General features: G+C 34.6%; 1 protein-coding gene across 1 annotated transcript in view; it reads left to right on the forward strand.

Moving 5' to 3' along the window:
- UBE3C (ubiquitin protein ligase E3C) overlaps positions 1 to 13,860 on the forward strand; it is an 82,244-nt gene that overhangs the window by 21,316 nt on the left and 47,068 nt on the right. The window contains exons 10-13 of the mRNA XM_059818614.1: positions 1,174 to 1,361; positions 8,635 to 8,721; positions 9,432 to 9,589; positions 10,153 to 10,385. Coding sequence (XP_059674597.1) covers positions 1,174 to 1,361; positions 8,635 to 8,721; positions 9,432 to 9,589; positions 10,153 to 10,385 — 666 coding nt within the window. The remainder of the gene's footprint in view (positions 1 to 1,173; positions 1,362 to 8,634; positions 8,722 to 9,431; positions 9,590 to 10,152; positions 10,386 to 13,860) is intronic.

Genomic DNA, 13,860 nt, shown 5'->3' on the forward strand with positions numbered 1-13,860 from the left:
CAGCCTTTCTAAGAAATACTGTTCCTATAATGCCTACTTACATTTCATTTAAGGTGATGTACATTTCCGAAAAATGCAGCCTTTTTAAGACCCAGATCTTGAGAGTAACCTCTTATAAAGAGCCGTACTGTTGGGGAATACATGCAACCTTCTACTTGTGCATTTTTAGATGCAGTGTGTTACCGTTACCCCAAAATCTTTACCAAGATAGTGTGAATAAAATACTTAGTTTGCCAGCCATGCACACACTGTATATGATGTAAATATTGGCAGATTCTACTTGTAGCTTAGAGAGATTGGTGATGTTTAAGAGGTGATTAGGTAAAAACAAAGCATAAATCTCTGTTCACAGGGAATTTACAGTAATGTGTAAATTAGAGAAAATCTCCTCTGAGGAGGCTTTAATACATAATCCTATTTGTATATTGTATATTGCAATACATTTTTCGTATGTTTCTCCTGTGAGTTTTTAATGTATTCCATATTTTTGTGCATGCCTGCCTTGCAAAAAAAAAAAAAGGGGTGTGTGTGAATGGGTGGGGAACCCCTCTTTCTTAAAATTTCTTAATTGGATAACTTGTATTCTTCAATGAGCCAGACTGCTTTGCTCTGTTGGGCGCAAGATGAAGAGAGGAAATAAGGAAAAGAAAAGGTTGAGCTCCACTCAGTTCTATGCCAAGAGAAAGCATTCCTCTGTACACTTCTGGTACTACCCAAACATGTGTAATAGCCACCCTGAAGTTTTTTGTTGCTTGTTAACCCATGGATTATGAATGTGAAAATACTGTGTGTAAAGGCATTTACAGTAGACATCCATTTCTGGATTTCATGTCCAATGCTGACTGATGTCAGTGGGAAAGAAATGACTATTTGCATATTTTATGCCAGTAAATGATCTTGCCTTGCAGAACATGCTTACATTAAAGGGAGTTTTTCCCACTGGCCTAAGTGAAAAGATTGATACCACAACCCAACAGTTGCTTACCTAGGGTTTTAAGTTGGCTCTTGGGTCTGATGCTTCTAAGAATGCTGCTGGGATATACGTATGTGCTTTTCTTTAACAAAAAGGAAACTTTATGTTCTAGTAAAAATCTGAATTATTATTTTTTTAGAAAAGGGGATGCTTGATCATTGAAAAGAATTAAAGCAAATTTGTCTTTGATATGTTTGTAGGGTGATGGGAGAATATCAGTTCAGTACGTAACTGAGGAGTGTCTAAAGAAATTGGATACAAAGCAGCAGACAAACACTCTACTGAATATGGTTTGGAGAGATTCAGCTAGTGAAGAGGTCTTTACCCTGATGGCGTCAATCTGCCACACGCTAATGGTACAACATCGAATGATGGTGCCAAAAGTCAGGCAAGTATAAATAATAGTGATGTAGTATATCTAAATTTGGTTTTATTAGATAGACTTGTTTTAAATACCCTGTGTGGGTTTTTTTCTGTGTTTTCTTTTATGATCAGCTGAAACAAATAAGAATTTCAGAATGCGAATGATAATTCCAGGCAAACCAAAGAGTGGATTCATTCTGCTTCTTATTTTTCTTGTTCATTGTGCTGTCTCTGGAGTAATCACTGAATCCAAAAGTGTAAGCTCTTGGGTATTTTAGTGAGTTGCAAGTAAGAGTTAGTATTGTATCACCAGATTGAGGACTATGGAATACCTAGTGTTTGCATTCAGAAGATCGCACAGAAATAGGGATTGCAAAGATTCTTGAAAGGACTTTATCCATCCCCTTGCTCAGAGGCGGTGTTAAGTGTCATTCTAGCACAAGTTTGTCTAGCTTGTTTTTAAAACTTTCAGTGATATGTATTCCACAGTGTCTCTAGCTAGTTGAGTGCTGAAACCAACTTGTTCTCTACCCTCTTTAATATATAGCCAAAATCTCTCTTGCTACAAATTAAAACAATTCCTAACTATTGAAAATCACTGTTGTTGTTTGGGAAGGACTTTGGCACCTGAGATAAGACTTGTTCATTTGTACAGCATTCTCTTACAAAGACTGAAAACCGCAAATGTCAGTAACAATGAAAGATTTTTGACCTTTTTATCATGAGACTAAGACCCATAAGTGTTAACACTGTTCTGGTGCAAGTAGTTTTAAATAAATATGTAGTTGCTGGTAGTAAAGCAAGTATTTAGGGAATGTTGTAAACATAATCAATTCAAACTGCATTGTAAACAGTGATACAGAAAACTAATTAGGTGCTATCTTAGCCCAATGGTGTTTATAGCTGTTAGAGGAAGTAAGATGTCAGTGAAACTGTGATTGCTCGATTAGGGTAATTAGTTCTTTGTAGACTAATTGCATTAGAGCAGGATGTGAGACCTGAAGATCATAGCAGCAGTTGAATTAGTATGCCTGCTTTATTGTTGCAAGCAGTGCATTGCCTTGGATAGTAATTACTGAGTTTAAATGCATCACTGCTTTGACTTGAGGTTTGCTGGTGAACTGTGTGGAAAAGCGTGTTTAATGACTAAAGAAGTCACACAGAACTTTAATTGCATGAGTATGGCACCTATTTCCTCTGAGAAGCCATATTGGGTCTTTGCAATTATTTGTGATAATAATCTAGTTACACATTGGATAAATTCAGGAGTTAAGAAAGCTCTACTCAACATCTTATGACAGAAAGCGATTTACAAATTTTAACTTTCGAATAGCTCCAAAATAGTTGAATGTACCAATTTTAGAAATAAGTAGTAGCGATACTAATATTTGTGTCAGTAATACCAATGGAATTAGTTTTATGGTCAAAAAGAAGTTAATTCGTACAACTATTTTGTAAATTGAAGTAGACATTTAATTACTAGTTCTGATTTTCAAATCAATCATAGGTGTTGGGCTTGCCAGGCATCATCGTGTCAGAAGGTGTCAATCTTTTGTCCTATTCTCAGTGCATTTTAGACCAGGGCTAAGTTACCAAGCAGCTATTCTAAACATTATTTTTGAGTGTTTTTCAAAGGACATTTGATGCTTGTTTTAAAGGTAGTAAACATTGTGCCATTTCAAAAGACAATTAAAAGATTTTTCATAATGAATTTCCACTTTTTTTAATTGCCTGATGATTTTTTTTTATTGCCCAAATGATTTTGTCAAATTTAATGATAGTCTTTTGTGACATACTTCATTTGTTTTGAAATTAACTTTTAAATGACTTAATATGCAGAGTAAAGTGTGTCTGTTTCATTTAACCGCATAGAAATAATTTATTTAAAATTATTTTTAATATATTCTAAGAGTTCAAAAATGCTCTTTTATTTTCTGTTTGGAAACATACTGGGTCAAATGGTTTAAAAGACAGAAACGGTTGTAACAAAGACTTTGCTTATTTTTTTGGTTATTTAACAGCATTTACAACTGTAATAGAAAATAATTAAAAACATAAAGGCTGCAAATCTGCAAATGCTAAATAAAGAGAGTAATAACTGAAAATAACTTTTCAATAACTCTAAAGAAAATTAGGCTAAAGTTAACACAGGCTTTGGAAGGGAGGAAACGATAAATACCTCTGCATTGTTTTAATAGTTCTGAAGCTTTTTTCCTTCTTGAAAAAGAAACGAAACTCATTGTATAGACTTGTGTCACTCCATTAAACCTGAATGCTTTTTCTTCTTGTGGCTTCTCATACATGTTTGATTTGACTGATGATGATACTGTATGGTGTTAGGAACACTGGTGTTGCTGCATTAGCTCAGTAGTTTCTTTGGTTTTGCAACAGAGACCAAGAGAGAACAGAACAAGATACCCAAAAGAACAATGTAGTTTTGAACAGAAGGAGCAAGCCTCTAACGTTCCTTTCTGATTCTCTACAGAGAGTGGTGGGATCCAGAGGTAGATTACTGGAAAAGCACATTGCTTTGGGTTAATCATTAGGGGTTTTGATAAATTCTGAATAAATTCTAGAAGGATGCAATCTAGACCAAGTAAAGAAAAAGGCCACAAGACAGGAAAAACCTAGCTGTAGCTAGTGTTCAGTAAGCCAGATGACAGGTGTAGAATAAAATCCTGATTGTAATGAAGTCATTGGGAATTATGCTTGTTTTCAGAGGGGCCAGGCTTTCATTTTTTCACTGTGAAGTTGGTACATATTATTGAATACAGGTTTAAAGAAAAAAAAAAGGAGAGAGAAAATATGAAATTCTATTTCTGCAAAATACTTAGGGGCATAATTTAATACCATAGACTTCAGGTCATCACTACAGCTTAATATTAAATAGGGATGGAAACTGTGCTTGTACTAGGACTTCAGTTGCTATCAGCTGTCTGATTAACGCCCCAGAGTAATTGCTAATCCTGGTTTAACAGTTTCATTGTGACTGTACATTACTACTATTTAATTAACGTAACATTGCTAATCTTAACCTGTGGTTGAAAATTGTTTGGAAAACCGACATTCTGGTGTAATATGAGCAGCCTGTCTTCATACGTGTGCTGAAGACACTTAGGCTTTACATGAGGCTATTTTAGCAATTCTTTAGGGAATGTTCTTACACTGTTGTGTTTTTCTTAAAACCAGAATCAAAGTTTTTATTTCTTTTTTTTTTAAGCTTTGCTTTGCATTCTTGGTTCAATATGAAGAGAGGCAGAAGCATAAAGCAGCCTAAAGTGCAGTATAGTTCATTTAACGATGGCTTTGCATGCTGTCTCGTACCTGTGACACCTTGCAGTTCTGAAGTGTCAAAAACCGCTGCTCCGGCAGCAGTGACCTTTTGCAGACTGTATGAGCTCCTCTCATTCTAGTGTATTCTCTTCATTAACTTAAATGGTCTCAGTGGGAAACTGGGCCCAATTTATGACCTAGACTGAAAATCTTGCCTTTAACTAATTAACTTGTAGTGGTGCCTCAGCTAAATTAAGCTTAATGGGTCATTTAATCTGTCCCGTTGCGCAGGAGGAATTTGACACTTTTTTTTAAACCAGAGGTGCCCAAAATACCGTTCTGGCAAGTACACATAAATCATTTGGCCTTTGTGGACAATTAGATACCTATGGAGAGAAACAAGGTTCTAAATAAATGCTTGTTATGTACTTACTTCTGGGAGCAGATAATTTAATTTGGTATGATTAAAATAGATACTTAACATGAATCACTGGAGTGAATTTAACTCTGTCATAGCCTGTGGCTGAGACAGTGTGCATTGAAAGGAGCTTGTCCTTCTGGTAGTTGAAAAACTGTGGTTCTCCCAAACTACAGTGCTAAATCTGAATATTGGACTTTACAGAAATCTGTTAATGAATCTGTTATATACGACCGTGTATAATGATCTCATAATAAAGAAGTTGGTGGTATGCACTGAGATTTTCGAGAAAATGCAGAACCACTGGATGGGAGGAGTAAAAACCCAGGGTTTAAGCTTTAGTCGCTTGGTTTGTTTTTAGAATAGTACAAATATTGACAATGAAACCCCTGAGTTAGATTATAAAAAATTACATAAAAAGAAATAACGTCTGATCTTTTTGATTTCTAGTGTTTGTGTGTGCATGTGTTTTTCTTCAAAGGAAAAAGTGATCAAGATTGTATGGACACTCAAGCTTTACATTAAATAATCTCTAAACTTTGTGGATCGGTAATGCTTTGTCTTTAGGCTATATAAGCTATACCTGTAATCTTCTGCAGTTTATCAGGAAATATTATCTTGCTTTGTGTCATTTTAATGTAGTTCTATTTTTTAGCAGATGCGCATCTTTTCTCTGCCAAAGAAAAAGACTAAATGAGGTAGATTTTGACCTATTTTAATTATCAATTTTTTTATTTTTTACTACTTAATTTTTTAATTTAAATTTTTGTAGGCTTTTATATTTTTTTAATGTGAAGCCAAAAATTTTGACACTTTTTAGTATAGCCAATTTCTTGAACTTTTGCAGAGAGATGACTTTTCAACACCATCCTTGCACTGTGTTTGGGGTTTTTTTTTGTTACGATTGTTGTCTTCTACTTTGAAAGCCAATTTCTATACTTTGGCATGGGACGGTAGTAGCTTGTTTCTGCTGTCATTCCTTTTGCAATGGGTTATATTTCGGGTGAATCTAGTGATGTAAAATTTTTGTAACACAAGGCCTAATTCACCCTTCTGTATTTAGTTTGCAGTTTCATGTTTATTTTCTGGTAACAGTATGGAAGCTTTAGAATTGATGAAGTCGTCTGCTTCGTATTTCATATTGACAAAATAGGCTGTATGATAACATCTTCTACCAAATTTGCATTTTTGTATTTAACCAGATTTTCAGGGAAGGGAGATGTGAAAGTTGAATACATTCAGCATTTCTGGAATCGGGCCATGAAATATAGTAGTTCCTACAATTGACTGCCTGAATCACGGATATGGAATAAAAATGGCAAAACTTAGACAAAGGTTATTATTATAAGCTCTTAAGGTTTGTCCTTTTTTTCCCTTAATTATTGCTGAATATTGCTAGAATGAAAAAATGAATTACATTATAATAGGTTCAGTGTCCATTATGTTTGTTCATTTCTGCTAAAACTATTACACAGTTTCCAGGGATGATTGTAAAACTAACAAGTTTTTGCTTGGAAGCCCTATGAGACCTAACAGCACCGTGCCAAATTACTTTTCATTTCAAATATGAGGCTGAAAACTGAAGGTCACTGAGGAAATTTCTCATTTCAGAAACCAAGACATTTGAGCTATCATTCAGGTATTTAAACATTAAAATACAAATCCTTATTCTAAATTAGCTAGATATAATAAGCCCTTCCTTACATGATAATGCATAATTTTCATCCAAATGTCAAAATAATGTGACTTTAGAAGGAAGTAAAATTCCCATGTATCAAATTCAGGTTGATTTTTTTTTTTTTTCAAAAATTCCACATATTTAAAGTAGAACTTAATTTTACAATGAAACTTATCTTAAACTGGCTTTAGCTGCAGTTGATTCAAATTTGACTCAAACTTAGTAATGATCACCAACATGCAACTTCTCTGGAATATCTACCAACTTTTTTTAAAGGTATCAATCTATGTATTCAAAATTCAAAGTTTTTGAAACAGGAGGGGTGATACTTCATCAAAGACTCCAAAGAAACCAGAGTTTGCTTGTATTTCATTTTCCCTTCTTCTTCATGCCCCCATTCTATTTCCAAATCTCCCCGTACTTGGGGAAACTCGATTTTTTCTATTTGGTGAAGAGTTCTGCCCTTGCTAAAGCTACTTTGTCCTTGCACAGTTCCTTGTCTGTGTGACTGGCTTTTGGTGAATGCATGTGAAATGAGAGCCTGAAGAAGGGACTAGCTGTGTGGATGCATGAGAGCATCCACAGCAAAAAGAGCCTGCAGGGCTTCAGCAGCCACTACCCGAGGACCCAGAGGCATATGGCACTATGCAGTATTTGTTTGTGAGTGGGCGTGTAGGTTTTCTTGTGGGTTTTTTGTTTTAATGTCTCTAAATGAATTGCTGCTTAAGCCATTCTCAAACGTTTCTAAGTTTTTACTGACATCTTACTTTTTTCCTTAATGAAATGTGTGCTTCCTTTCCTTTTGCCAGGTGGCAAATTTTAATTTATCCATGTGGTCCGTAATAAATAGTTTTTTTCAGGCAGCAGCTACTCTACCCTCCCTGCTCCCATTTCCCAGCCTCGTACCTCTTGTATGCATGGTCACAGGGAATTTTGATATTATGAGGCTCTTAACCTCTGAGAGGAGACGTGGACCTGAGTATCTGTTTTACTTTATTTATTCTAATAGTAATTAGGAGACCTAGGAAAGTAGCATTTAGGATAGCTAACTGAATACAGTTCTTCAATATCCAAAAAATGACAGTTTAGTCAGTCAAATCCTGTTTGGTTTCCTAGAAGACATTAATTGTTTCAAATTATGTGTGTCACATATGTTGCTTCCTGCAGGGGGAGAAATAGGCTGGGGGGAGACCTTTTAATTCCAGGAAGCTTTTTATTTCTCATTTCTCTACAAAGTTTATCGTGCTGTAATCATGTCTGAAATAATATGGTTAAAGTTGATACCATATACAACTGACTTGCGAACATACACATTTATTCTTACAGATGTATAAACCATTTTCTGTCTACACATGGATTAGTGTACGTGTATGGGTAGCTGTCCTGACAGACATTGTTCCATTGTTGTTATATTTATATCTACCATGCAGAATATACCAGTAAAATTGCTACATAATTTTAAATCAATAGTTGCTTCTAGCATAAATTAACTTTAAGGTGTTTTAATCTATTTTTAGCAAAAAATTGCTCTGTTTATTAATGTCAGAAGAACCACAGAAGTGACCTGTTAACTAGTTGGTGTGGTTTTCTATATTAGAATTTAAAAAAATCTCAGATAAGTAACTCAGTGTATGTTACTTTTATTTAATGTGTGTTTAATTCTGTGGAATACTGCAAACTTGGGTCTATATAGTGTGGTTTGTTGCTGATTTAATGAAGACTGTATTTTAGGTACAAGGATTTATATGCTTGTTTTTCAGCTTTGGGGCTTTTACCAGATTTGATTAGAATAAGAATCTCCATCTTGAAAAAATAAATTTGAATTGTTCATGTTTGAGAAATGCTTGATAGAAAACTTCTTACAGAAGCATTGTGTTTTCTGAATACAGTATTTTGGAAAACACAATTTATTTAAACTTCCTCCTGCAGGCTTCTTTATAGTTTAGCCTTCAATGCCAGATTCCTGAGGCATCTCTGGTATTTGATATCTTCAATGACTACACGAATGATTACAGGGTATGTATTATACCATTTCTGAAACTGAGTCTTTGTTAAAATAGAGCATATCTAGTGAAAAGGGAATGAGGCAATTGGTGGTATGACAGTGCTTGTGGAAGATGATTGAAAACAAAACTGTAATAGTTACTTAGCTCCTATGATTTCATAAAACTGAGCAAAATCTTGGGAATTGGACAGTTGTAAATAATTACAGGTAAATAAATAAAATCTTTATTTTAAATAAGGTGGATGTTTTGTAGTTTTTGGAATGCTTACTAGCATCAGTATAACAAACACTGAAGCTCCAAGTACTTCATCCGAAGTATGTGAGTTTTATCATTTATACTTTGACTAGTCCAGAAATCAGTGGTGGCAGAAGCATGTTCCCAGGAACTGAGGCATTGGACCTACAGATTTGTTCTCTGCTGACATGCAGATTAGTTACTCTCTTTGCTTTGTGTATCTGTTCTAAACCAGAAAGTATCTGCAGTCTGTAATAGTTAATGCCAAAGTTCTTATATCATCAAGGCACTGAGATACTATAGTGATGAACTTAAAAAGAGTAACCTTATTTTGCAAGAATGGGAAATAGTAGTTATTTAACTGAGAGCGCATCTTTATTTTGCTGTAGGAACTACTACTAAATTTTTTTACTAGAATGCTGAAGTTACTATTTTTTTAGAGTACTTAATTAACCATCTCTTTAATTTTGCATTTTATATTTTAAGGTCTATGGTGCCACTCCTTCAAGTGATTTCAAGAGGCTCTCCAATGTCTTTAGAAGACTCTAGTCGAATTATCCCTCTCTTCTACCTTTTTAGTTCTTTGTTTAGTCATTCACTTATTTCTATTCATGATAATGAATTCTTTGGTGATCCAATAGAAGGTGAGTTTCAAGCAGTGCTTTGCAAAGTGTTTTTCTGTCAGGCTGCAAGGTTCCCTGGGCAATGATTTGTTGACATCTGTGGGGAAGGCTCTTCTGGGCTGACTTGCTGATAGTCCCCTGAGCACTCAGCTGTCAGCTGGCTCTTTCATGGTGATTGCATTAAGAAAAAAGAGAAAAGAAAAATGATGGTCTGCACCTTGGGAACCCTAGCTTTACAGGGTCTGATATGGAAGCTCTTAACCATGATAATTTTTAATGAATTAGTGAAGGGAGTGAAGTTCTTCTGGACTGAGCCTGTAGTCTTAATGTAAAAAAATAACATAACAGGAATCACAAAAGGGAATAAGATAGTATTGTAATTAAAATCATTGTGACTGCAAACAATTACAAGACCTGATTGCCTTTATAAATGTATACTCATTCTCTTTTTGGGTGATGTTTCTTTTCTCTACCTTTAGATTTTGTGTGTGAATATTAAAGTTCCAATGAAATGTCGTTTTTTTTAATAACAAATTGATTAAGAAAAAGTTGTTTAAAGAAACTTGCACTTGTGTGTTATGTAGTTGTAGGTCAAAGACAATCATCAATGATGCCTTTTACACTAGAAGAGCTTGTAATATTATCACGCTGCCTTCGAGATGCATGTTTAGGAATTATAAAGTTGGCTTACCCAGAAACAAAACCAGAGGTTCGTGAGGAATACATTGCAGCATTTAGAAGTGTTGGAGTGACAAAAAATACAGAAATGCAGCAGTGTATACAGACGGAACAAAAAAGGTGGATTCAGTTATTCAAGGTAAATTGTGTCAATTTTCAGAACATGTTTAAATCAAATTTTTAGGCTTTTGCTGAAGATAAGAGATTAGGTATTTTTTTCCTTCTCTAATTACACTTTTAACACTGTTGTTACAAGGAATCTGGATTTGGGAAGGTTGCTTTTTGGCATATATGATAAACTTTGAGTAATTAAATTCTGAGAACTGTAACAATTTTTTTGCTTCTGGCAACTCTTAATTTTCTTGCTTATCCTGTTTATAAACAAGTTACTGTATAGAATATAAGTTTTAACTTGGACTCCCATTCAGCAAGACACTTAAGCATGTCATTACAACTTTATGTAGGTGTGAAATTCTAACTGAATCTTACAATTACTTAAGTACTTCTGTATTAGAGGCTTCACTAAATTGGTACCATGCTACGTTAGTTTTGTTAGTGTTCTATTAAAATATGTTGGTACTACTCCTTTTGGGTTTGCTGGGATACTAATGGGGTGGTGAATCCAGCTCAGCAAATGTAAACTTACTGTATGTTCTTTCTGGATATCTACCAATGTATTTCTGATAGTTTTATCCATGGCATCCCACCTAAGACATGAGTTAAGAGAAGCTGAAAACGTTGGCAGGAAAAAACCTAATATAACTGTTGCCGAAAAAAAGGAGTGCTTGACTTGTCATGAAAATTCTGCAGCAAACACATATAGTCAGCTAAAATTGCTCATTAAAGAAGTGGGAGCAGAAGAAATGCATTTTCCAAATTGAATGCTAGATTTACAGTCTGTTTAATACTGGCGACCTCTCGCACACTAATGTTCAGTTCGAGTCATCAGCTGTCCCTTCAGGTCTTTTATCACTGCTTTTGTCAAGCTATCTATTTAATTGAAAGAAGTTAATTGAATGAAAATGATCAACTAAGCTTGTATTAATATTGCTAATGGAACTTTCTTCTTGGCCATGTTTGGAGAAAGATGTCATGCTAGACTTTAGAAAAGGCCCATTAAGGCTTGCACTTAACCTGATGGGCTAATTAAGGAATGCTTATTCATTCTACAAGTCTAAGATAGCCTCTATCCAGCCTATTCTGCCTGATTTTACAACACATTTCACTTATGAGCATAAGCATTAATAGCAGTGAGAGTAACTGATAATGTTTTGATTGCATTGAATACAGTCCTAATGCACCACTGAATTTGTAATTTGCACGAATTGATCTAATATATGTTTGCACAATTTAATTTAATTACTTGTCTTTAAATTGCCAAATAAACTTTCAATTTAAAGGTCACAAGTGAAAACCCCAATATGTCTATTTTTCTAAGAAGGACAGCATGCTAGGGGTATTTTTATGTATGCAGTTTATATCGTACCGTCTTCTGTTTCTTCTCTTTAGTTTGTCATATTTAATCAATCTTTTTATAAGCTTCTTATATTTCAGGTGAATTTGATCATACTTTGCTGTCATTCAGAAAGTTGTACAATCCCAAGTTACTCTCTCCCATTTTGGCAGTCAGGAATTAAATTTGTAGTGGAACTGTCCAAACTCAGTGTACTCTTACTATTTTCAGGAGCCAGGGTTGTCTTCCATCAGCTGAATTACAAATGTAAATCTTGAGGGTATCTCAAAGGCTCTGATTCTACCCAAAAAAGTAACTAATAACAAAGCTTCCCTTGCTTACTCCTACAGAAACATATTGTTGCAGATAAAAATTCAACACAGCTGAAGTTCATCTCGTCAAGAAGACTACTGTACGCAGCATTGAGTCTTTCCAGAGGGCAGCTTCAAAATAGCTTCTTGCCAGTGAGCAGGCAGCAATATCTTCTTCCAGATCATTAAAACAAAGCTAAAGTAGTTCATCATAAATATAAGGTGTTGAAATAGAAAATACTTGTCTGTCTTTTAGACTATGTCAAATACGAGAGATTTAGCTTTTCTAAAGCTTTTGCAAGCTGCCTTCAGAGAAAAAGTCACATTCCTTCCCTATCACTTATGATTTTAATTTCTCTTTTTTCTTTTTTCTTTCAATTTTTCACACTTGTTTTGCATATTTTCCATGTCACTAGTGTCTAATGAAATACATTCCTTTGTGTGTGTGTGTGTATATATATACACACGCAAATATAGGCTTTACTTCTGCAAGGTAATGGTAAAACTGAAAACAGTGAAACTGCTGACAATGACGTGCTTATTTGCTAGCAGATTGGAGGTCTTTGAAATGATAAGATTTACATGTGAAAATGTCTTTATTCAGCAGAATCCCCATTTTTTGGCTTGGTGTAATATTGAATAGCGTAGTCAACTCTCACAGATTCCACAGAAGGACTTAAGTTATGAGTACATGAAAATGGGTTTTGTCAAATAAAAGAATTTATTTCACTGTCTTGAGTTAATCCTACAAAATTTAAGTTGCTAATTTTGCTGAATTTTAGTTTTGAATGTTACTTGCACTTGGTGCTTTATTGGAAAGAAATCTCCATTTTAATATTATTTATTGAAGTGGGTCTTTCCTTTCAATAAAATACATCCTTACAAAGGAGTCCTGGGTTTAGATTGCTAGTGTTCTCAGTACCCATTTGTTATGTAGAAGGAACTCCAATCTCAACTAATTTGATTCAGCTTCCTTTAAGGATTCTTTAACTGCTTGTAAAATATTTTATTAGCATGGTCTTCACGTGGATAATTTTTGTTGAAAAATTTTTTTTTTCTTAAGTGTAGTGGTAATAGGACCACAGAGCTTCAGTGACTTATCTAACCTGCACTGAATTTTGTTATGGCAAGGTGATGAAAATTCCTGTGTAATCAGACAGTTTCCTTAATAGCATTCTTCTTCGTTCTGTCTTTATTCAAGATGTTACTTTACAAACTGGATCTTAAAAGGTCTTCCGTATAGTATCTAGACACCATCCTTTAGAAGGCCCGTTAAACTCTTCGTTACTCTTGACACCTGCCCATTAAAACTGTCTTTTAGCAAGATTAATTCAGAAAAGCTTTGTGTATGTTTTTTAATCTATTAATTTTGCAAGTGCTATAGTTCTAAGCTGCAAAACAGATGGCTGTCGTTGTAGCAGTGATAACATCTTTTAGGCTAGTAATTTAATATTCTATTGATTCCACTTAATTATGTTTTATGTAATGTTCGGCTAAGTTGGTTCTGCTTTGGAGAGGAGGCATGGAACCAAGTATGACAATTGTGCTTGAGGTGGAATAGTTGTTGTCTTGATATCTTTGCTTCTTTTTTTTTTTTGTTTCCTGGATTGGAGGAAACTGCCAAGAAAAATACTAAAAATGCAAAGACATCCTAGTGACCATGATAACCATTTTTCTCAGCCTACCAATTTTGTTATGAAGATGAGCATGAACTAGTTATCTATTCAGTTTTCTTATTTTCTGACTGTGTGGTTATAATAATGACAGAACTACCTTTCATCATTTGAATTCCTTGTGAATATAAATTAATTCAACATAGTGGTTTAAGCTAATGTGCTTTTGGTTGGATG

This window comes from Gavia stellata, chromosome 6 (assembly GCF_030936135.1).
Source record: "Gavia stellata isolate bGavSte3 chromosome 6, bGavSte3.hap2, whole genome shotgun sequence".
Lineage (NCBI taxonomy): Eukaryota > Metazoa > Chordata > Aves > Gaviiformes > Gaviidae > Gavia > Gavia stellata.